The sequence below is a fragment of the Mauremys reevesii genome, linkage group 15 (assembly GCF_016161935.1).
Source record: "Mauremys reevesii isolate NIE-2019 linkage group 15, ASM1616193v1, whole genome shotgun sequence".
Lineage (NCBI taxonomy): Eukaryota > Metazoa > Chordata > Testudines > Geoemydidae > Mauremys > Mauremys reevesii.
The window spans coordinates 38,251,770-38,278,111 of NC_052637.1; the positions used below are offsets into that span (position 1 = coordinate 38,251,770).

At 36.6% G+C, this 26,342-nt stretch overlaps 1 protein-coding gene across 6 annotated transcripts in view; it reads left to right on the forward strand.

The window, feature by feature from the left end:
* Positions 1-26,342, forward strand: part of CEP112 (centrosomal protein 112) — a 270,371-nt gene that overhangs the window by 57,509 nt on the left and 186,520 nt on the right. For 5 of the 6 annotated variants that reach the window (XM_039502349.1, XM_039502348.1, XM_039502352.1 and 2 more), the window contains exons 9-14: positions 9,515-9,601; positions 13,225-13,324; positions 14,496-14,614; positions 17,425-17,568; positions 24,597-24,751; positions 25,086-25,215. In XM_039502349.1, coding sequence (XP_039358283.1) covers positions 9,515-9,601; positions 13,225-13,324; positions 14,496-14,614; positions 17,425-17,568; positions 24,597-24,751; positions 25,086-25,215 — 735 coding nt within the window. The remainder of the gene's footprint in view (positions 1-9,514; positions 9,602-13,224; positions 13,325-14,495; positions 14,615-17,424; positions 17,569-24,596; positions 24,752-25,085; positions 25,216-26,342) is intronic. The other variant, XM_039502351.1, reaches the window with a different exon arrangement.

Here is a 26,342-nt window from a genome sequence, read left to right on the forward strand (position 1 = left end):
CAAATAAAACTACAGAATGTTCTTTCACTGCAGCATTTAAGAATTCCTTAAAATATTTAATATGATGTGCTATTGTGAATGAAATTACTTTAAATGACTAAATTTGATCAGGGACAAAACTAATCATGCACTTCAAAAAAATTTTCCCTTAAAGTTGAAATCTATGACAATATTAAAAATTAAAACAAAAACTTTAGATGATATTTTCTTTTTTGAAAGACATGAAACAGATCTCCATGTAAATTATGAAGTGACAATGGCTCTAAATTTTTAATTAATTTATAAGTACAAAAAGATGTAAAATCTGTGTTCAAACCAGTGCCTAAGGGATTTTGAGAAATATACTAGATACTTTCTTGTTGGGGAAAATAAGTGACAGATTGAGAACATCAACTTTAGAGCAAACATTTTTATATTGGGACATTTAAAAATAATGTCCTGTTAATTCATAATTTGAGTGGCTATCACATTGTTTATAGCATAAGCATGTCGTTTTAAAAAATTTTAAATCTGAAAAACACCCATATGCTGCATATAAATAATGAATATATGAGGCCTTTACTTTGTGAATTAACAATGACAATTTTAAACCTTCCAAAATTTTCCTAGTGAAATTTTAATTCTTATTTTAATTTCCTGCTGAAAACTATTAATTATTAAAATGGAGTTACATAGAAAAGAAGTTGCATACCAAGCAGCTCTTTTTATTGTGATTTTGGAATGTACTTTAAATTGCTTAATTGCAGTTTTATTTTCGCTGAGATATGGCACCAGTCTTGTAAAAACTGACACATATGCTTAATTTTATCAGTTGCCCCATCCATGTAGATAGAACCAGTGGTTCTCAACATGTGGCCTATGTGACATCCTCAGGACCATACAGGTAGTATTGGATGCAGCCCACAATCGTAAATAGGTTGAGAACCACTGAGGTAGACCCTTTAGATGTGTGAAACTTTTCTATCTATGCAGATTGAATTGTAGGATTAAGCCCAAAGCCTAGATATCTACGATTTCAAAATGACAATTACCAAAAATTATTTCTACAACAGAAGTATGTATTTTAAGTAATTTAATTTTAATTTCTTCCTATATCTAACATTATAGTACCATGTGAATTCTGTCAGTAAGTGAAATAATGTGTAGAGGTTTTTTTTTTTAATTGTACTGATACCTTCAATATCACTTGAAAAACATCAAGAAAAATGCCCCAGGTTAATGCAAATTCCAGATGGAAAAACTCTTTTTATTGTGCATTATGTTCTAATAGGAAGAAAATTATTTACAACATCCTTTAATTTGTAGAATGTGTTTGAAAATCTGATAGTTTTATAAATTTAAAACAAATAGAAATGTAGGCAAAAAATATCTGTGCTCCCTAAAAGAATCATTTTTGGAAAATTCAAACACTTACAACAATGGAGAAGTACAGTACCCTCGACACAGAGGAAAAAAAAGTAATTTTGCATATAGAAAAAAATCCATATGCCAAACTCAGATTACTTGTTTGTTTACATAGAAACCCAGATTCATCAAATGGAATGAGTCAAACCTCTGAGAGGTGCCCCACTTGGTTAGTGATTAGGTGCTTTGGGGGCCCAGGAGGAAAGGATGTGTTATGATTAGGCTTGATCATCCTGTTACACAAAGAGAAGGACTTCTCCTTAAGTCTTTAGCTGTGAAGGAAACCTGACTTTTCACCAGAGTATCATCTTTGTCAAGGATACCTTCATCTTGTTCCTTGATAAATTATTTGCAGAGTAGTTTGGTGTGGCAATGCAAGCTTTACTGTAGTCATTAATTCCTCTGCTGGTGCAGCTTAGACATACTGTACTTTTTAACCCCCCAGGAATTTTAAGATGAGATATTATATGTAAAATCATCTACAGTGAAGCAGCCCTCCTCTTTAAATCTTGAGATTTTTCTCCTGTTATCCTTCAGACAGCTTTATCCTAAATAGCTTAGGCAAAGGACACAGACTGTGGACCTTCTTATAACTCTTGCAGAGAGCAGCTTTTTTTTGCTTAAGGCCTAAAGATCAGTCAGCTCTCATGTACAAAGCGCCCTTAAAGCGCCATGCTGGAGTTGCAAAGAAGTCAGCTCCAATGCACTTTAAGCTAAGGCCTGTGCTGTGGTCATGGTTGAGAGTTTGTTCCTGATGTACACGAGTCTCACTTCCACTGCAGTTCTTTGTGTTGCTGTACAGTTTTCTGTTAATGTCTTGCCTCTTTTAGGCTTCAGGATGTTTCAGGTCTTGTGTTTCTGTTGGAAAGAATACAGTCAGAGTGATCAATAAATTTATGCTAGAAAAGGAGGTATTTTGTTAAAAGGGAAAAAAGTGTATGCCACACCAAAATAATCTCCTATCTCCTTTCCCCCCCCCATAAAGACCACTAATTTGTATTTTCTGCTTGAAATCCCTTTAGGATTAAGTGGCAGTACTGCTCTACAAAATCCTTTACTTACCAGTGAAAAAGGATGGTTTTAGCTCTTGCTTTATATAAATTTTTTTATCTATCTATATACTTCCTTGCAAGTCTTTATTCATGTATATATTAACTCATGGACAGACATATTGGGTTATAAGAAAAGATATGTGGTTAATTTGAAAATGAGGAACTTTTTTTTGCTATTCTCATGTATTTTACGAGTGCATAGTTGTGGAAGTGGAGAGGATAACTATATTTTGTAATGTCAACAGTTCAGTACTAAGCATTTAAGAGAAATTCATGCATCAATAAACTATACTCTAATTGTATACATTTACAGAAAATAAACCAATATAAATAAAGGTTTTATCGGTTTCCTTTTTCTGCCAATGGCTTTCTGTGTGACTTTCGGCAAGTCAGTCATTCTATCCTGCCTCAGTTTATTTTTGGGAATAAAATGAAGACAATTATCCTTACTCATCTTCATTGTTGTAAATATAAAATAATAATAAAACCTTGAAAGTGTTTCAGAATGGGCAGACAGTAGTTTAATAAATATATAACATACCTAATTCTACTTGATAATTTGGTGCAGAGAAAGTCTGACCTTTTGTCGCTAGCATCAGTTCATGTTTCAACAAATTTTGCGGTATATGTTTGTTACACACAGTCATGATAGCTAAGGAGAGTAAGTAACGAATTGCCACAGAAAATGTATTATAATGGAGTTTCCCCATAGGATACTACAACCTCTGCACATTCTTCACTACAGGCCCTGTGGGAAATAGATTCTTGTTCACTTTCTTTGCGGTACTGCATCTTCTATGAAATACATGCACAAGTTTAAAGTTCTTAGGATGAAATCGTGTCCCCATTGAAATCAACAGGAGTTTTGCTGTTGACTTCAGTGGAGTTAGGATTTCAGCTTAATATCCCTGATATATGGTAACTGTTTTCTTAATATCCTTGATGTATGGTCATTGTTCCTTTCTTTCCATTTCATGGAAACATAAAGATGAGGTAGATTTTGAGATTAGTGGGGCATCTGACTGCCACAAGAAGCGAAAAATGGAATGTAATAACTACTGTACATGATGTTAAACTGTTTGGAGCCATAATTTTAGAAGTGTGAAAATAGTTTCTAATACTAAATAATGGAGACTTCCAATCATCTATAACTTAAAAAGATTCTCTACTAGATAAAATCTGTTGTTCAAGAGAAGTGCAGTGCAGTACTTCTACAATGATTCAGCATTTGAATTATCCAGATGAAAGACTATATGTGCAAAGAATTCTTGTTTACTGTTACTTAGCCCCATGTATTAAGAGTTGAGTAAATGGCATTCAGTAGGAAGTTTACTAATTACATGGTAAAGACTGAAGTTTTGTTATGTTTCATTTTTTATGATTATTAATCATTGTGGATTAATAATTTCTTTTTTGTATTGGTGTTATGCGGGTGTTGAAAATTTTGTCTTGAGATAAAAACAAGTTGCGCTACTTTATTTGTTCTAACTTTGAAGTTAGAATTTACAGTTCACCCCTCACCCCACCCCATCCCCCCACACACAGTTAGTGAAAAAAATCTGGCAAGTGAACATAGAGTTTTGGCAAATATCCCAAAAATACTGATATACATTAAACCTTCAAGATGCCACCTCTGGCCTGAAGGTGATTAGTCCAGTGAAGACAAGCAAACAGTGATCAATAGGAGTTCAAAGTATCTCTGAGCCCCAGGCACAAAATAACATGGCTGATCTGCATAGTGATATGTTTATATATCAGATAATTAAACAGATCAAACAGATTGTACTACCTCAGCAAATTCATGTAAAAAAAATAGTGGCAGGATAAATGCTGGGATTGTGACATATGAAAAATTTGGGAAGCACCAATATTTATGATATTTATGGCAGTAATAGGATGGCCACTAAGAGGTTTAGATTATAGCTGCATTACTAAAGATTCCTGAAACTGCCTTTCTTAAAATGGAGATAAAGTGGGTGAGGTAACGTCTTTTATTGGCCCAACTTCTGTTGGTGAGAGAAACCAGCTTTCAAGCTTACACAGAACTCCTACATTTCTGAAAATGCTTTACAGTGGTGTGATGACATAATTGTTTGCTGTTGATGAGTTTTTGAAAATAGGAAGAAAGGAAAGTCTGACTAGGCACTTAAAAGCTGTTCTGTTGGTATCACCCTCCATGGCTTTAAATAACAGGGGCAGCACAGATGTTTGACATCAGTAATGTTTACATGGCCTTAGGGTTTAATTGCTTCATAGTCTCTGTGAGGAGAATAAACAATGACAGAAACCTAAAGGAATGATATTCAGGCTGTGGCAATGGATAAATTTCACACTTCATTGCAAACTTTTCAACTATGGATAAATATCTACTCAAAAATTAAGTTCTTTTTCTGTCTCAGGGATAGTGCATCGTGTACTTTCTGTTCGAAGCCATCTCTTAATTAGGAATAAGGAGATGAATCCATATGTAAGTTGTTAGTATACATGGACATCAGTACATAAACCAACAATTGCTTTTCTGATGAAGATGAATGCATTGAGGTCTAAATTGTTTTCATCTGCTTTCTTTCTGAAACACATGAAAGGGTTACCATGACATCGTTTGTATAATATTTTGTGTTTGCCATATATATTAGACCTATAAAACATAACACAATTTAAGACATAGAAACTGCTGGTAGATGAGAGGAGCTGGCACAGAAATACAGTCAGCTATCACCAGTTTAATTTAGTGATAGGAGATTAACATGATAGTAAGTAAAAGTTGCAGTTAACTTGACTCATTTACGCGCATTTTAAATTTCAGAGATATTCCTTTAAGTAGATAGTTAAGACTATTCGAAGTGTAGGGGGAAAGCCCCTTCCCTTGCTCCAACCTGCCTCACGCATGCTTAGCCCAGGGACCCAAGACACTGGGATGCAAGCTGCAGGTAAGGCTCTGGTCCTGAATAGCATAGACGGGTGGCCAGGACTACAAAGCGGAGGCTAAGCCCTGTCCACAAGGTGCTTCTGAACAGTTTCTTCCACATTCCTGGCTGGTGAGTGACAGAGCAGGGCCGTGACAGCAGAGCTGCAAAGGGCTCCCTGCCTGGTTGTGGGGCTGGTGACAGCTGACCCCTGCAGGTGCAAGGTGTGGGGAGGTCTGAGCACAGACCCTGCTGCTGAACAGTTTGTGTTCCTGGACAGAGTCATTCAGTAGCAGTTTGGTCTCCCCGTAGCCAGGGACTCATCCTACTCTCTGTAGTCCTGGCCAGGGGTGTCTGCTCTGCTTCCCCAGGGTCTCAGCCTTCCCTGCAGTTTGCACCTGCTGGAATCAGGTGTTACTGGCCCTGTGGCAATGCAGGGAGCCCTCTGCAGCTCTGCTGTCATGTTCCCTCTCCCTCATTCCTATGATTGCAGGGCTGGTGACACCCAATTCCTGCAGGAGCAAGGTGTGGGGGTGGCTGCATGACACCTGTTACCAACTGATTTTTTTTCTGGTTGATTTCAATGTTGTGCCAAAATAGAGGTTTGCCAACAAATATAAATTGAATCCTGCCCTGTTTGTCATTACACCAATCTTTGTGTCATCCTTAAATTTTATATTTACTACCAAATCATTGATGAAAGTGTGTTGGGGTAAAAGTTCATTCCTACTCTAAGGGCTTGCCCCAGGCTTATGTACAATTTAAAATCCTATTCAAGCCTTTAGAATAGGACATAAGTAGGACTTCAGTGGTGTATAGTCTTTGTACTGTCCCACTGTGCATCTCTTATCTAAGGGAAAAGCTGGCAGTAGTTCTAAAATTTTAATATTTTTAGGTTTATCACATTAAACAGTTGAGTTAATGGTTTCAAAATGGCTGTGGAAGATAATACAGCTGTACTTATGCCTCATGGACATAGAACTGAGTATCAAACTCATAATCTTAAATATTATTACCACAATTTTTCCAACAAGTCAATGAGTTCAGGATTAGTCTAACTTCAAAGATAAACTTTAAAAAACACCCTTTCTTGGCAAAAGAAAATCCGGATACCCCTAATTATTAAAATATATGCCACCTTAAAAACTTGTTAATTAAATATTTGAAACATAGGTTCCCTGTTTTACTTGTGTCTCTGATGTAGAGTACCCCCGTATGTGGTAATGACATCACACGTGGTGTCAGATGATCAGGCAGGGCAGAAAAACACTGGAATTTTAAAAAGTACCTAAGGGAGTCAGGCACCCTTCTGCCAATGAAAGTTGGGCATCTAACTTTTGAAAATCCCATCTTGTCTGCACTGTTTGGATAATGTATTTATTTGTTGTAAATGAAATGGAGAATGCTGAGTATTTGGAATTTGTCAGGTAAGAATAGTTTAACCATTTTTTCTAAAATGGAAAAGGATTTGGTAATTTTAATCTACTTAAGGTATTTCAAATGTTTCTATCCTTGAGTAATGAGCCTTCTCTCTCTTATCCTAAGCAAGCATTTTCAGAGTTTTTCATACTGTATCTCCGGATACATTCATTTGCTAGTCCTCTTCAGATGAAGTTTAGAATCCTTTTCTGCAAAGTAGTGCCAGGTCCTGTTACACTTGAAAGGAAACTCTGCTGGAATTAGTACACTGAGCTACAATGCACTCTTGCTAAGGGGAAAACTAGTTGCCAGTGAGAGAGCCTGTTTAACATATATTTGGTACAAGTGAATATTATGAAATGTCTAAGCATTTTATTGTCTTGAGAATACAAGCGTCTAAGATACCTGGAAAATCAGGGGAATAGATTTCCTTTCCTTTGGATTAGACATCAGTCCACCCATCTGTGTTGAAAAGAGTTGGATCTGTTGGCAAAAGACTTGGAGATGTTTTCTGGTATAGTAGCTTGCATACGACTTCAGACCTATTTTGGGCTTTGGGTTAGATGTCCTCCTTAGGCATAGTACAGTTAGATGTATCAGTACTTAAATGTGGAGAGTCCTTGATGGAAGGGCTTGCTGCACTTGCCTCTCCTACTTTCAGCTGTTGATAGGATCTATTGCCCGTAGGGTTTTTTTGTTAAATTCAGTGCAGTAAACTTGTGATCTTTTAGTATGTGGATGTTTTCTATATACATGTACAAAAATATCTATAATGATATATCTATGTGTTACAGTGAACTGATAGCAGTGTGTTTGTATTAAATATGTATCTTTATATACATAAAATAAATTAGATCAATTCTTGAAATATTGTGTTTATTTAAACCAAAGAAAATACAGAAAAATAAATGTAATGAATTAAGAATTTGATTCTTTGTCCCGGGGTGCTCCATCCACTGCCAGTATGGTGCCTTCTCCTGATCACTCTGGGGATTAGCTCTTAGGCCAATGTCCCGTCCGCAGTTTGCATGCCATCACTCTGGTCTGCAGCTCCTCTCGCTCCAGCACCTGCAGCATCTTCCTTGTCACTCTGGGGTCAGTCCATCAACAGTCCTAGGCAGTCTTCCCATTCACTGCCCCAGTGCCACTCCCTCAATGGCTGGTGGGGGAACCTGGGCCTGCCCTTTACTTCAGGTTCCTGTCCGGGGACCCTCAGCTCAACAGTTCTGGGCTTCCTCTCTCTGCCCTCAATGCTCCTTCTCTGAGCTGCTTCCCACACTCTGGTTCCACTTCTCTGTCTAGGTGTGCTAACTCCAAGAACCCTCTCCCCAGGGAGTGACTGCCTTTTCTCTGCAGCTGCCCCAGTCTGTAGCCCCCTCCCTGGCTTTATAGGTCCCACCTGTTCCTGCACAGATGAGCCTGTTCCTAATTAGCTGCCTCCAGCCAAAAGACCTCCCACCCATCCTCTCCCCCCCACTCCGAAGCCTAATTAGCTGATTGGGCCCACCTGGCCCAATTCTGCTCTTGGAAGGCTAGTGTGGGGCTCTCAAACATATTCTTTTATATAATACAGTTTATCCATCATGTTGTTAAACACAAGAGGCCAAATCTGTGGGTCCAGCCAAGCTGTGCAAGAGCTGAGGGTGGAGGGAACGTGGCTGGGATCCTGTTTTCAGCTGGCTAAGGAGAGTGGTGGCAATTCAGAATCTCTTAGAACAGCTTAAATGTTGGTTTAAGTTGTGCTAGTGGGAACAGTCCAGGAGAGAACATTCTGCTGGCCAGCCATTGCCACCCATGACCCAGCCTGATGTGTCACTTATGAACAGCGGAGGTTGTAGGGCTGATTATGTTGGGGTCAGCTTTCTGGCTGCATTGCTCCCTGAGCAGCAGAAGTAACTAGTTTTAAGTGGGAGAGATACAGTATGGTCCAAAGTATCATTGGTCATTTTAGAAAGTTTTTTGGTAAACACAAAAGAGCTATGATACGTGGAGATATAATTCTGACAATGCTTTTCAAAGGCCATAATAAAAATGTATGAGAGAGTTAAATTATCATGTTATCATCTTAGGTGTACAGCTTGGCCTGTTTACAATGAACAGCAATATCATTGGTATGCTACATGGAAGCTTTTAAATAAACAACAATAAACAAATAAAAAGGCAAAAACAAGATATTTCCAGCTTGCTGATTTGCCAGCAATAATCTTAATGATTTTGTAAGTAAGAGAATCTTTAAAAAAGGAAGTGTGTACAGAATATAAAATCTGTGAATAATAGAAACCTACAAAAATAAACATGAGTGAGAGCTGAAGGACATCCTTTGTATAAATTGGAGAAACACCTGCCTTATAAATTAAAGAGCGTTTAGCATGATTTATGTGCATTATCACAAATATTAAAACTTTCTTTTCACACTGTTTTGTTTAGAAATATAATTTTAGCTTTTTGGACAGTAATTTTGTTTCTTTTACCAGCTGAAATCTTCTACAATTTTGTAAACAGTGGGTGCAGATTGAAACTGTTAATCTTTGTATGAAATAAATGGTATGAAAACACTTTGAAAACTGTACCTGGATTTTTTTTGTATCGTTTATTGAGTAGCAATCCCTCTGCCCCCCCCCCAAGCAAAAAAATAGTTTTCTAATTATGGAAAGTAAATAATCACTGAAGGGCCTTAATATAATTTTATTCTGAAAGTGAATTAATAACTATGAGATACTTTTTCCTTTAAAGCTGGAGATGAAAACAAAAATAATGGAAGCTAAATTTCATGAAGAAAAGCTTAAATTACAGCAGAAGCATGATGCTGATGTTCAGAAGGTAAGAAATGTTTGGATGTTACTTCTGAGGGATGTATAGTACATGAATCTGTATAATATTGAATATGATCCTAATAAATAATTCAGAGCTGAATTTAATTGCTTTAGCTCTTTCAGATTAACATTCATTTTGCTTTAAAATAAGATTTTGTTGTTTGTTGCAGTTTGCAAAAATTGATTTGAAAGGGAGATCTCCAATACTGGCTTGAACTTGGAAAAGGAAAATGTCTCTGTGAAAAGTTATTTAATGTGCTACGTGATGATATTGCAGAAATGGGTGTTTGAAGAACATTTTTTTGCTTCACAACCCATCAACTTCTGTGGCTTCATCTGATGGTGAAACTGTAAACCTGTGATTTTTATCATTAACTAAGACCATCATCTGATTATTTGTCTTGAAACTCCATCTCTAACTCTTGCATTCTGTTTGTAAATTTGTATTCCTTGGCTTTTATTAATTTTAGTGTAAAGTTCAGTGCCACTTAAACATTTTCTTTTTATTTTAATTGTTTAAATGAGTGTACCAAATGCATTTTCTTATCACTACGGTAACAGTACTTGGTTTTACTATTTTATTTTTGACACTGTGCTTGAAAAAGTAGGCTGTTTTAATAAATAGATTTGCAAACTGTTGAACACTTACAATTCAGCTTAACTTAGTTTATCAAACTGTTAGTTTACTTATGATTCTACACAGCAATAAAATATCACTTAATAATGGTTACTTTGGGCTATGTAGGATTTCTTCTGACTGTGTTGCAAAGCATCACTTTCCAAATGATTAAAAAGACTGTCACCACCTATATTGTTTATCTTAGTATCATGTTTTTTATCATGTTTTTACATAAGGTCACATTCTCTGAGGTACTAAGTGCTTCTTCATCCTTAACTCCCATGGAGTTACTGGGAATTGAGTGCTCCGTACCTCACAGGATGAGGTTCATGGGGCCTTATCCTAATTTAGGCTTTACTGAGTGTCTCAGTTTTGTTTTTCAAAACTGAGTCACAGACTTGGAGGAAGTCAGTTGACACAACACTATGACACATCAAAGACTCCCATAAAGGATGTTAATATTTGGTCAGGTGCATATTTGACTCATCTGTTCTGAAAGCTTGTAAGTGTAACTGGCTAGTGAAGTTGAGAGTCTAAAGGAAACAGCTTTGTAAGAATAAGAAATAGTTGAGATGCCTTCCCATCTCCTTAGTTGTTGTTTTTTTCAAACTGCTGTCAAGATTCCATCTTTTGAACTTGTTTTATCATGTTGGGTATGTTTTAGAAGAAGTTAAATAGTGTTGCATTAATCCTTTAATCACAAGACCATTTAATGTAGGTGAGAGTAACATTCTGTTTTGGGGTGGCAGCGTTCTGCTTGTTATAAGTTTTTAGAATGACTATAAGTTAACGTTAAAACATTTTAAACATAAATATTAAGTTTAACATTGAGTTTATAATAGTAATTAAAATGGTGTCTTAAACTGCAGCCAGAAGCATAACAATTTACATAAACATGCATCTTTTTATTTTAATATTCAGATTAGACAGTACTATAAATTTTGTTTGTACAATTTCAGTGGTAAGTATATTTTTATAAATACAGAGGTGTTTGTATTTTTATAAATACAAAGACCTATATAGGATTGTCTTTTGCTGTCAACGTATCAAGACAACTTATGTTGTTTAAATCTTTTTTATGAGAATGTGGAAAGAAAAAAGAGTAAAATATTTTTTTAAAAATAATCTTGATGGTTTAAGGAAAGGAAGGCAGTCCAGATGAGAGGCGTCCATATCCCTACATATCTGTTGCTTTCCTTCTGTGGCTTGCCTCCAACAGTAGTGCTCTCTTGGGATGGCCAGATACATTCAGTGGAGGGAGGGAAGAAGGTTGAGATACCAGTGCAAGGAGTTGGTGGGGGTAAAGACCAGCAAAGGTGGGAAATTATCCAATTATGCTAATAAGTCTGATAGGATCAAAGTACTTGACTGGACAGAGAGAACTGGTGATTTTCTGAAGAATGAGAGTATGGAGATATAATGTTTATGTATAACCAAAGAGTGGTTATGGACAATGAAGGTAGACAAAAAGTTGTCTTTGCCTTTGGATTGTAGATTCCATTGTACATAGAACACCATAGTAAATCTCCATTATAGAGTACTGTCTTTGGCTCGAAAGATCCACAAAACATAGTAAAGGAATTGAAAGCAAATATATAAATGGTTTCAGAGATAAGATAATGGGGAGAGGGAGTTTTTAATGAGATATTAAGGGTACAGGCAAATGTATTGCTGGGAGTGAAAAAGAAAACAACTGAATACTATTAAAAGTGTCAGACATGGAGAGGAAGTTGGAGTGGGTCATCAATGTGCACCCTATATCCCCATAGAGAATGTAGTCCTACCAAAAAGCAGGGTAAGGACCAAAAATACTGCCCTTGCTTTTACTTTTGCAATAGCCAATTATGTTTTTTGAGTGACACAGCAGGATCACTTGGTAAGATGTCTTACAGTATTTTAAAATAAAAAAAAAATTGTTTACCTACTGAATGCCGAAGTGTTAATTCTTTTATAAGGAAAACGTTGCATCTTACATTTTCTTCCCTGTGTTTGTGTTCTTTGATGGGATCCCATAGGAGCATTTATCAATAAAAAGTATGTTCACATTCTTGGATTGTCTTCAAAACTGTTAAATTTACTGTTACAACAACATTATATTGTGTTGGGGCTGAGACAAAGATGCTGGGTCTAGTGGTTAGAGCAGGTGTCAGTTGGGGAGTCAATACAAGGGTCGGAGCCGGAGTCAGAATTGGGAGTCGAGCTAAAGGTTGTAGCCAGAGTCAGAGGATCAAGCCAAGGAGTTGGAGTGTCAAGCCAAGTGTCAGAGCCAGATTCAGAGACTGGAGGCAAGAATCAAGAACAGGACAGGATGGCAGGAACAGGTCCTGGAAGTAGGAACCAGGGGCAAGGTTGGAAAGCAGGATTCAGGAGTCAGGCAAGAAGGCAGGGTCCAGTGTAGCAGCCCAGGTAGAACCCAGTTGTGTGGACAACTTCCTCTTCTGATTTAAATAGGAAGCCCTGACCAATCAGAGCTCAATATGTTCCTCCAGTCAGGCCCAGGGAAACCCTCTCTGATGTAACTTCAGGTTTCATGGTCTCTTCTGCTCAGCCACTGGGTGGGAGAAGGCAGGTGACAATCAATTGGGAACCCTGTGGACCAAGGTTCAAGACCTGTAGAATCATGATGCTCTTGATGCCTTGTGAAGATCACTCTTTTTCAGAATCAGTTCTTTGTCTGTGTAACATTTTCTCTTCACTTTTTCTTTGTTTATAAGGACATTTACACTAAAATAGTATTTTTATTGCTGAGAAGTTGATCTCCTGCTGTTGCCTGCTTCCCATCTGAATTCATCCTCTGTTTATAACCATTGCAGTTAGTTACTGTGGAAATGATAATTTCATACTTTTCATTACTTCCATGAGTCCAAAGCATCTCTTGACTACTACTCTTTTATAGATACAAAACTATTCCACTGTTATATATCCACATATATGATATTGTTCTTTGGTTGTGGGTTATATTTTTCTTTTCAATCACAGGTTTGTTAAAGTGTTATGAATTTCTACTACAGATTTTGGATAGAAAGAATAATGAAACTGAAGTATTGAAGACCCTCTACAAAACTAAACAGAATGAAGCTGAGGAGACTATTAGGAAGCTAGAAAAGAAAGGTGATACAATGAGAGAACATTTTTTGCTTTCTATTTTTGTGTGGTGGTACTATAGACGTTAATGACCAAAGGGCCACGTTTTACCTTTAGGTGCACATGTTCAACTCCTGTTGAATTTCAGTAGGAGTTGTGCTCATAAGTTTGTGGGCAAAGATTGGCCGTAATTTTTCATTTGACTAGGATGCTCATTTGATTCCCTTTGTGCTCCATTTTCCATACTATATTTTTCAAGAGACAGCATGTTCTTGTTAGGTTTAGTGCTTACTGTTTTTTGAGGGGCCTAAAATACCACATAAACAGTGTTTCTTGTGATAGAAATACTTTGATATCGCAAATCACAATCAGAAGTAGAAAGTTTAGTGGCACATGAATTCTAAAACTAATTTAAAATGATCAGTTTGGAACCTTGTAACAAGTTGAAGATTAGTTTTAAGCTCTGGATGGAGAATTGAGCAATTTATTTATTCAGTGTATTTAGTCCAGCCTTACTTACCTTATGGTTTATTTAAATCTTTATTTCAAGCATTTTGAAAAGTGACTAGTGATTTTGAATGCCTCAATATTTGAAAGCCGAATGTGACATATCTTTAAGGAGCCTGATTTTCAGAGGGTAGATGCCCAGCTTCTTTTGAAAATTAGGATCTTTTCAGGTGCTTTAGTTGGGCACTCAAAATCACTAGTCACTTTTCAAAATTCTTAGAGAATTGCATGTAAACTGCTATTGTTTTTCTGCTGTTCTGGTACATTTAAGAAAAATTGGCAGCGCATAACATCTTGATGCAAGGTATTTAGAGTTGCAGTGTTTTTATATTTTCTTTAGGTTCTTAATTTTCTTATGTTACATACTTTCTGAAGGTTTTACAGCATTCTTTATATTCATATTCATGTTTTCACAGAGAGAGAAAAAAAGTCACCAGGAAATATTTTATAAGTAAACAAAACCACAGTAGAAAGGGAACATACCATATTTGTTTAAATATCCAGTTTTATGGCATGGAATTTAATGTTACATTTGTAAGAAAGTTATCACACAAACAAAATAATGTTTTAAAAGCGCAAAGATATCAAAAAGTGATATCAGAAAGGAAGACTGGAGTTATCTGATTGCATTTGTTGCCAATATTGGAAGAGGACATCTCTTGAATTGGTTTATTTTCTTATTTTTTGGCAGTTCAGACCCTTGTTCGTGAGTCACAAGTTGTCAGAGAGACTAAGGAAAAGCAGATTATGGAGTTAAAGAAGTTGTGTGAGCAAAGCACAGATTCTTTGAACAACGACTGGGAGAAAAGGGTAATGGATAACACTTTATTTGCTTTAAGTCTGAAGTTTTCATTCAATAGAAATGTAGAAAGATCAAATGTTGTACAATTCATCATATTGATAATCATTAATTTTAAAAAATTAAAAGGGACACATGCTGCTACTTAAATTATTTTTGTGTATTCTTTGTGCTCACTTTTAGAGTAACGTTGCCAGTTTTTCTTAATATATTTTTCACCTAAAATAAAACTTTGTAAATTAGACCTACTACAAAATTTTGCCATTTTAATTTGTAACCACCACCATCACTACACCTAGTCCTCCAAAACATATGAGCAAATCCCAGTCTTTCTTTGGAGGCTTTCTGCAAGCCCTATTTTTTCCTTTTGACAAACCCATTTGCCTGGGTATACAAGGAAGGTTTCCTGTCACATTCTTCTGGTGACAGTTTACCTGATGTGGATTTTTTATCTGTTGAACTGTTGCTGCCCACAGCCACAATGACTCTTTTGAACAGCTGTTTGTGCAGTGACACTTAAATTGTTCAATAAAAGTTTTATTTACTTTTAGGCTTAAGTCTTCATCAATGTGTGCTGAGACAGGTGTATCACAGTACAGCTCCAGCCTTGCCACAATATTGTTGAGACAGTGTGCTGCTAACCCACTGGAGAGGGAGGAAGGTCACCCCAAAGTCAAGGTGCCACCCTTCCCAGAGAGGGTGTGTTTAATTTTGTGTCTTGGCACCTGGACCTATGAGCCAAAAGCCTTGTTAGTTTTTCTTCTTGCTTTGGAAGAGAACTTGCTCATAAATTTTGTTTTTCCCAATAGCAAAGAACCTGAAGCAAGAATGCTCAATGCTTTGTTTCTTACAAAAACAGTATTTTGACCCTGAGTTCATCATACTTGCTCTGCAATGGACAGTTAACTAGCAAGTGTTATGCCCAAAGCTACCATTGTCATCATGATACAAGTACACAAACAAAAATGCTGTGTTAATTTTAAATCCACTAAAAACACAGGAATGGTGTAAAGGCACCATTTACCCCATGGGGAAAAAAGTGATAGTCCAGTGTTCCAAGACAATACAATAAAGATGGACAGGTAGAATATCTTTCTAGTGTATATGAAAGTTATTTCATTTTGTCCTTCTCAAGTCCTTTTTTCCCTTTGAATAGACGTTGACCTTTGCAAACTCACGTCATTACTGTCCTTTGTTGTGTAAGGAGTCAAGTTGTTGACAGGAGACTCAGCATATTTTGCTGATGTAGTGTTGTAGAACAAACTAGGGGCTGTTTCCAGCATGATTTAGAGTAAAAAAAAAAAATGTTGCATCATGTAACATTTACTTTAAAAAAATGTAATCTGATTTTGTGCTTACTGAAAAGGCCTTTTTTCATCTGTCCCAAATTTTTAATAAAGAAGACCTAGATAGCCATAAAATAGAGCTCTTTTTCTCCTGATAGTAAATATTGAGCCAATGATAAAATCATGTTAGTTGCTTTCATTATGTGGAGTTCCATGAATCGTTTGGGTAAGAAGTTTTTGAGTAACTGCTACAAGGACTGTCCTATAGTGGGTATCCATTAGTTTTTTTAACTTTGGTGGTCATTTTAATATTCCTGTGTATAAGGATTGGTACTTTTTAATTTCTATTTTCAGATTATTTTTAAAAGCATGATAACTACAGTTGAGTTTCTTGCAATTGAAAAATAGATTAATTTTTCCAGCACTGACTTTCCCCCTTGATACTGTTTTAATTTTCATTCTGACAGTTCTGGAAAAGACTGACATTGTCACTGTTCACAGTAGACTCTATGAAGAGGTGGTCCTGATGAATAGCATCACTGCGTAAATTTGCATAAAAATCATAAGATCAGCATTTCCAGTATGATTCAGGCACCTAACAAGGAGACTGACCACTGCTGTGGTGTTTTTATTTAAAAAATAAATATGTATAAATTAATATGGTTTTAACAGTTTTCAGAGTGTCATTACCTACAGTTATGTGACATTGCATGTTCTTTAGGTCATTACTGTGAGTGAAATGGGCATGTTTGAAACCTGAGCAACACACTGTAATGGTTCATACCATCAATCCACTAGACAGGATCTGGCCAGTTTGACATAAAATTATTGCCAAGGTGACTTGTTAATCAATTTAGATTTGAAGGTCCAAATTTTTAAATATATTTAGGTGCTTAGGAGGCTAAATCCTATTGAACCCCTTTTTAAGATGAGATTTTTGGCTTTTAAATCAGTTAGGTGTTGCAATGCTGATGGAAGCAACTCCTTAATACCTTTACAAATCTGGGGGCTCTAGCTCTTAACCCAGAAAGGGATGCACTTAGTGTTAGAATGGAAGTAATGTGTTGGGCAGTATTGTGTGGTAGCTCAAGACTGGTGTCACAGATAACACTCTCTAATTCAGGTAAGTGGATAGTTTTGTTTCCATGGTCCCCAGTCTCCTACATTTTGAAACGTACTGTTAGAAGAAGGAATGTAGTTGTGGAGAGCAAATTATTTGTACAGTAGAAAATTTACTAAGTTTGTACATTAGTAAGTGGTTCAATTTCAATATTAAAATGAATACAAGAGCAACAAAATTAATGGCAAAAACTACAAATATATTTTCAATGTTCTGTAAAAGGTAAATATAAATTGGTTGGTGTATATATATTTAAGAGTCTTTCCTTTTTAGTTTGGGAGCAGTGATACAGAAAACCTTATCGTGTATTAATAAGGGGGGAAATGATAAGGTTTTTATTCTAAAGGTCAGAAACGTCAGCTGTACAGTTTTATAAGTCACTGAAAAGTCTGGTGACATTTTTTTAAATATATAGCTCCACAATGCTGTGGCAGAAATGGAAAAGGAAAAATTTGATCTTCAGAAGAAACACACAGAAAATATCCAAGAACTGCTTGAGGACACAAATGCACGTCTTAGTAAAATGGAGACAGAGTACTTGGCACAGACAAAGGCAACTGTAAGTTTTTTATATCCAGATCATGACCACAAATATGAATTGTAATGTTCAGGTTTCATGCACCTGTGCATTTTGGAATGCTCATTTTTCTTATGACATGGTGTATCAGAAAGTATTGGGAAAGGAGTTCAGATAAGAATTATTTTTATTTTGTCCCTCCACAAAAGTGTGCATAAAGACTGTGGGGCTGAAAAACATTTTTGACAGCCTTACACTACCATGCTACAATGCTGTGACTTTGCTTCATCAAAGAGATAGTAGAAGTAACACTATTTCATTTCAAATGTCGAGGCAGTTATTTTTTTTCAATAGAGTCAGATTAGAGATGCTTGAATTTCACTTCCCTGCTTCTTTTGACAAAAGTAAAATGGTGAATTCTAGGGTTTCTGAAAGGTGATGTATTGGTAGCACTGGAAGCTAGTGCAGTGTGGACAGTTCCAATGCAAAATTCTTCAGACTTATCCATTAATGTGCCTTTGATCTGGAGGGGGGATAATCTGTAGGAATGAAGATGATTCTGTCTCCACCTTTATTTAGTCCTTAGTTTATCTGCTGAGACTAATAGCAACTGTATTTTTTGTGATGGAGGTTGTTAATTGAAGTTATTCATTTTTGAGGAATGTGACTGAGAGCGCCCTTTCATTACAGTAGGCAACCAACTTTCTTTTCTTTAACTGGGAAAAAAGACTGAGTACATACTGTAAATACTTTATGAAAATGTTTCCTATTATTAATTTTACTTTCTCACCATTCCTCCTATCTACTGCTTCTCCCTGTTCATGAAGCTGAACTTTTCCTCTTATTTTCCAGTTCTATTGGTTTACGCCCAAAAAAGGTGGTTGACACTTTGTTTATGAAAGTCTTGAGAGTTATTATTTTGCTCAGCTACTCCTGTTGTCATATAAGCATAATGATAATCTGTTGTTGTTGTTGTTTTTTGATAATGCATAATGTGTCCAAGTCATTTTATTAGTGCTTTATGTCAGGGATTTTGTATGTGTGGTTCTTAAGAGTGTTGTTAAAAATTACTCCACTAGAACAAACAAATATTAAATGAAAAGCTTCCGTTTTTACATTACCTATTTTTTTCAGTTAGCATAATGAGTCCGTATAATGCAGAGAGTGTAGAAATAGCAGGATCCTTTTTAAGGGTAGGTATTCCAGAAGTCATCACACGTCTCCCTGTAATTGCTCATGTTTAGAGCTCCACTATCACAGTTATAATCTTTTCAATGTAAAGCCTGGGCGAAACTCACTGAAATCCATTAATGCAGCTACCTCATGAATACGCTAGGAGATGTAAGTGGGTACTTCTAAGGACATGTCTACACTACAAAGTTAAGTTGATATAATTTAAGTCGACATTCAGCCACCGCAGTAATTAAGTCAGTTGGGTGTGTCCACACCCCCACACATTGTGTTGGTGGAGTGCATCCTCACTAGCGGTGCTTGCATTGATGCCCAGCACATTACACTGTTACACTGTGGGTAGCTATTCCACAGTTCAACTAGCCACATGGAGTTTTGGGATGGGCTTGCAATGCCGCATGAGACCAAAACATTGTCATGGGGAGAGGATGGGACCATGGCTTCAACCTCCCATGATGCAGTTTCCTCCCTTCCTCTCTCCCATGATATCAATGGCAAACAATCCATGATTTTTCACGTCTTTTTTTGAAAGTCTGGCTTCGGCACATGTATGTCATAGCCTGAGAAGCATAGACCTCGCTCAGCTGTGCACTTTTGTGACAATTACAAACACCTTGCACCTTATCCTGCAGTATTTCCAGAGCTGAGACAGGAGCCGCCGCACAGAACATTGCAATGTCATTCAAGCAGCTCTGATGCAAGCCATAGAACAAAACAGTGCCTGGTTGCTGCTGACAGCCGCGCAGCAGTTGAACATGGTGAAGCACCATTTCTGGTCCCAGGAAACAAGCATTGACTGGTGCGATCTCATCGTTATGCAGCTATGGGATAATGAGCAGTGGCTGCTGAACTTTCGAATGCGGAAGGGCACTTTCCAGGAACTTGGTGCAGTGCTTTCCCCAGCCCTGAAGCACAGCAAAACTAAAATGATACCTGCTCTGACAGTGGATAAGCAACATTCAGGACATAGTGGATGGTTTTGCTGCGATTGGGTGCCCTAACTGCGATGGGACAATAGATGGCACGCATATCCCTATCTTGGCACCAGACCACCTTGCCAAAGATTACATAAACCGAAAGGGATATTTTTCAGTGGTGTTGCAAGCACTGGTGAATCACAGGGGGCCTTTCACCGACATCAACATGACATTGTCAGGAAAGGTGCATGATGCACACATTTTTAGGAACATAGATTGGTTCAGAAAGCTGCAATCAGGGACTTTATTTCCAGATTGCAAAATAACCACTGATGATGTTAAAATGCCAATAATGGTGCTGGAAGATCCAGCCTGCCCCTTGCTCCCATGTTCAGCTCCATGGGGGAGCATGTGTGTGGATGCAACAGTTGCTGCTTTTGAGAGAGTACTCATTTTGTCATTAAGGATAGTGCCCACCCAGAAGTGTGGAATTATACAGGCAGTGTATTGGAAGATCAGAAGTCACTGGGGGTAACCTTTCTTTGCTCAGTCTAGCAGTGGTAGACAATCCTCCAAGGAAAGAAGCAGTAAGCAACTAACCTTCACCTAAATGTGTTCTAACACACCTGGAGAAGAAAAGAGTTCATTCTGAATTCCACATAAGTTCTTACAAACCTCAAGGGAGCGCACTGTGTATCGTTAAAATACTAAAAGGCAGATAATTTGAAACTCAGTTGTGAACTGTATTTACTATACACTGTACACAGTTTATAAAGTAAATATTTGTTAGCAAAAATCAACAAGTCCCTTTCAAAGAGGCATCTTGTACTTTTGTCATCAAGATGAGACATTAAAGAAAAGTGATAGTTTGAATGAGCTAAAGGGCAACGTGAAACAAACTTTATTCTGTCATTAATGAATGTTGAATTGAAAAATTAGCATTCAGACCTTGTCATAGGCAACAGTAAATACGGAGAAAAATGGACACAGTCTGTCAGCAGGATTGAATTTAAGAACCATCAAAAGCAGACAGATCTTGCTGAGCAGCTCCTGATTTAATAATTAAACAAGGTAGAGTTCAAGGCATGGCTTAAGATGAAAGACTAGACTGTCACTGAAAATTAGTTTCTCTTTTTTTGTTATTTTAGATTTTTTCATTTTTCATGGCGTTTTATACTGTCAGGAGTGCCATTTATTGTGAACAAGTGAATTGGCTGAATGATATAACTCTTGTCAATGTTATAATACAAGTGTTTCCCCCACTAAAACAAACATTTATTTATTGGAAAAAAATACTTTAGTGCAGATAGCAATAGTTATGAAGTTTGTGTGTGATTTAGCATCGATAATTATAAAACACTGAAGCAACAATGGATTACTAGCTATGGAAACACTTTATGAAAATTTATGAAAGCTTTATGAAAAGGGATTTTTGGCATTAGTTTTATTACATAAGTAACCATCTAGAACTCTCATATTTTCAGCCATCTCTGCCATAGACCTTACTTTACCATTATCCATAGCAGTTGTCCTGTGGTAAGTGTATATGTAGGAGGATATTTGGGAAAAAGAGAAAGGACTGGGAATGTGTGTACACCATGCAAGTGATTAATTGCAAGATGAGTTAATGGTCTAAATCATCAAAGTCAGCAGAGTCATTCTGGACTTACATCTGTGCAACTCAGAGAAGAATGTTTGGGGGAGGGATTTGGGGGTATGTAATTTTGCTGAGTCAGCCAACTTGAGGTTGTGAAGAGTGATGTCTTCTCCTAGAAGCTGAATCTCACCGGTGTAATACAACCAGCCACTTCAAAGAGTTGAAAGCATAGTGTTGCTCCTTAAATTATTCCCCTCACCCCCGAACACTCATGCTGTGTATTTTACTAGACTGTGACTATTTATGGTAAAAGGCCTTAATAGTTACACCTCATAATTTGTGATATTCTGTAGTAAGAAATATGCTGTGCTGCTAAAAGGCATCTTCACCTCCTAACATTTTAAATAATATTTTGGGTGAATATTGATGCTTAATATTGACTGAGTTTTTGTATTTATTTTTGTTAAGATACAGAGGAACTCACAGTCCCTACCCTGAGGAGTTTACAGTGTAAATTAAATGGATAATTCAAAATGCATTGAGAGACCCAGAGGAAGGCTCTGATTTAGCACTTTTGTGTCTTCTTCTTAAACATTTGGGTGATAGTGTTTTCCACTGCCATTGGTTAGTGTTTGTCATGTTTAAAATGTTTTGGGAAGGACATGTTTCATAAGTGAAAATGCAAGAAGAGGGAATTCCTCATGGATGGGTGACAGTAATTTCAAATTATAACTCTGTAGAAAAAACGCCTAAGGAGAGCTAAAACAAATCAATAGTTTTGGAAGATCCTTGATGACTCTTGTTTGTAAATTGAGAGTGAAATCCACCCAGAGGGTATAATATGATTACCCACTGTGGTTAGATTAGTGCACAAATCTAGAGTGTGAAAGCTTTCACAATTGATTAGACAGTGTTTAATATAGCCTTTTATTTAAAGGGCCAAATTCTGAGCTCTGATGTAGCTGCTTCTTTGACAACTGTTTTAGATCCTGATCTTGCATTAGACTCCCTATGGACAGCCACCAGATGCAACATCCATGTAGTCCAGGAGCTCTAGTGACCCATACTGTACAGTGCACATTTCAAGAGGAGTATCCAACAGCTGATGGATTATGGGGGGGGATTGCCCACAGTACATTGAACGGCCTATCAGAGGATTCGGGGATATTCTTAAATATGCTCTTCATTAAGGAGCATACTGACCAAAATACTGACTGGATAAAGGATGGCCTCTCTTATTAGTACTACATGTACATAATAAAAATGCCAGCTGTTTTCATGCAATTTATAAAAGATATTACCCTGATTTGAAACTACTACTGTATCTTGTTCTAAAATTTACAACCATCAATGCAATTCCATTTTGTAACACAGTTTCATTGCATGCTACAAGCTTCTTAGGGGATTGTCTTTGTTGTGCCCCAATTGACATCTTAAGTTATCTTTGAAGGCACTGTTCTCATTGGCAATTAAGTTGATAAGTTTTTTTCTTGCCAAATTTCCCCCAGCTGGCAAAGTGGGATATCCTCCTTATTTTATCAAATGGTTCAATCTATTGGGTACAGGATGTCTGAAAGCTGCTGTTTGTCAAAAACAAGATAGTAATCTCCACTAGCTACATGACAAATCCTGTAACTTAAAAGTAAAATATACTTGACTTTCTTTGTTGTCTAAACAAACCAGACCCTGCAGCTGGCTTTGCATTGATGGAAAGAGTCTCTTTTAAAATGCAACACAAGTGTATGGTTAAGTTTGGTGTGTTTGAGAAAATATTTTAGACTGTTTTGAAAAGCTTGAGTAATGCTATTCTGATTGCATGAGTGTGTCAGAAATGTCTCCAGGCACATTTAAATATACTACAAAACTTGAATGGTGTTGACAGATGTTTGAGTTTTTACTTTCCTTTAACAGAGGGTGAAAATATTCTTCCATTTCCTCTCTCTTCCCCCACCTCCAAACCTTTGTTAATATAAAAATAACTTTGATTTGAACATCCTGAAAAGGCAGCTGTGTCTTATTTTCCCACCTCTGCCTTCCCAGGAATTCTATTCTCATTTCCTTATACACTAAGATTACTTTAGGAAAGAATGGAGAAGAGAAAAAATATATATTCTTTGGAATTTTCAGATATTTTTATTTTAAATTCTGAATGTTGTGAAATTGTGTTTAACACAAAAACGTTCAGTGTACATTTATAATGTATTGAAAAGGGATTCGTTATAAGGAGAGGTAAACATAGAGAGACGCAGGCAGGGAATTTGGAATGCCTGTGTTCTAGGCCTGATCCTGATTGCTATGTCCCCTTGAGCCAGAGTCTCTCTCTCTGTGTGCTTCCAATTTCCCATTTTTGAAATGAGGATAATGCCACCTACCTCATGGGGTGATGTTTGTATTTGTGAACAGTAGTTGTTAATATTTGTAAATTGATATGAAGACTTACTCAAAATGTGTCAAGCATTATTGAATATTGTAATACATATATCATAATCAGTCCTCTTAATAGCCCCCTAATTTATAGCATGCCACACTTATCAGTATATCTCAAAATATCTCATACACATACGTGAGCACGTTTACTCAGATACACAAAGAAACAGTCTTTTATGTATGGAAAATGTCTTTTATCAGCTGCTATATCATGTTATTTTTCCAGTCTCTTAGATGTGACACTAAAAGAGACTTACTGCAAATAATGAACAACTTCTGAATTCTTCAATTCTTTGGTACCTCAGTATATTTATTGGGAACAGGCATTGGCCATGATTTCATTTTAGTAACTGAATAAGTATTTTATTACAGTAAACATTTGGTGCCAATATAATGTACAAATTAAATAAATTGGATTCCATAACAACATTATAAAGGCTTTATCTGACCAACTGACTTGTTTGTTCTTGAAAGAGACTATAAATAAAGAAAAAATATATATGTTTCCTGGTATTAGTCTTGAAAAAAAAAATTTTCTGGGCTCTGTCTTACATGAAGGCTGTCTATATTGTCATTGATCATAATGTTGTTTGTTTCTGACAGGTATGAAGTAGCTCAAGATACATTATTCTTAATAGCAATTTTTTCTTTAAACTGTTTGTTTTGCTTCATATTATAAAAACTTTATTCTATAGAAATCTAGTGCGAGTATTGTTCCAATTTGGATCTGGTGGCAGAGGTCACACTTTACTTTGTTTGAAACATGTATATTTTGAAAGCTTTGATACATTATAGAATTTACTGTCCTGACTGATGACAGCTTTGCTTTTATAACTCTTGTTTCTCTGGACCACCAGAGAACTGCAGTTGCTCTAGGCTGTTGAATAACAACAGGAGTGTGCACTAATTTTATTCTTAACAATGACCTATTCTTTTAGAACCAGATGGTCAAAGAACTGGAGGCCCGTGTCCAGCAGCTGACTGTAGAAGCTGAAAGTAGTAATTTACAGCGTCAGAAATTATCTCAAGAAAAGACTGATCTAGAGCAATGCTACCAAGCAGTATTCACTGAACTGCAGGAGGTGAAATCAAGGTAATTAATAAAGTAGTCAGAGTTTAAACCAAAGCAATTCCAAAACTAAACATCACTCTCTGTCTTCAAGAAAATCAGTGCTCAATAATTCAGCCTTAGGAAATTGTCATGAAAATTTACCAACCCAGGTGCAAAAACCACTGTTCGACACTCACCAAGATGTTGATCATGAAAAAAATATATATATTTTACATTGTACAATTTTATTTTACATTTTATCAATTGAGAGGACTAGGTGAGTGTGTAGAATTTTGCAGAAGCTTCAAAAATTACATAAAGCAAATAAAATTTGAAGCCAATTTCCATTTTATTTTTCCTTTATTATTACTTGTAGGTGCAACTCTCTTCAGAAGGAGAAGGATCACATAATACAAGATTATGAACAGAATATTCAACAACAACAAAACAAATATGATATTGACATAAATTTTATGAAACAGGAACATGCTCTCTCAGCAGCTAAGGTATGTTTACAGGCACACAACCTCCCAGGAATAATGGGCATAAAAATGCTTGCCTACCAGTTTCCAAATGGTCTGTTAGGCTTCAGTTGTGCAAATATTAAGGCACGTGAATGACTTTACTCAAAGGATGTATAATGTATCAAAGAGCTACTCACTTACTGTGATGGCTTGGGGGATCTGTCTGTAGAACTTTTGAAATTTGGTTGATACTGTGAAGTTGTGTTATGAAATTGCTGTAATTTTTGAATGCCTCAATATATACGTGGATTCCACCCCTGCATGTGTGACCATGTCCATCCTCCTAGACGATATACAGCGGAGGGTTGTTAGAACTCAGTGACCTCTATTCAGGTGAAAACACCTTGGAACATTGGGTTGGACTCATGTCTAGGAAAACTAGTTTTATCCTACCCCTCTGTAGGGAGGTGGGAAAATAGGAGCAATGGAAAATAACCAAAATATAGAACAAAGAAAGCCAGGTGTTGGAAAGGGGGGGGGGCATATAAAGAGAGGAAGAGCATGGCTAGGAGGAGAGAAGGCAAGCTGGGGAAGAAGACTCCATGAAGGAGAAGTAGTGAAATGTGGGGGCCTGCATGAGAGAGCAGATCTTGTCTGCCTCCCTGAGCCCAGATGGCCATCCAGGGACTCCCAAGGGAAGGATAAACTAACAAAGGGCATTGTGGTTAGGATATATATTATTTTGTATGTGATCTGTACTCTTTTGTGCATTTTATAATTACATAAAAAAGCAGTAATATGCAAGACTTCTGTGCAAGATGTCTCTGTGTGTTATATACTTCACAACTGCCACATTCCTCCTGAGAGAGTTAAATGGTAAACCATTTAGCTGAGCTCTTGTTTCGGATGTATGAATGTAAGGTTTTAACTTGAACATGCAAATTTTGACAAAAAGGTTAGAGAGTTGGGTGAGGCCTGTTTGAAAATTTGTTACCAAAAGAGTTATGAAGAAAAATATTTTTCTTCAGGTACATATTAAAATATTGTCCTGTTTTTATTCATGAAACATTTTGTTGCATACATCTTTGAACTGAACCTTTTAAATAATCAGCACAAAAATGTAAGAAATTATTTTTTTTATAAGTAGCCTTTGTGATAGGTTATCTAGC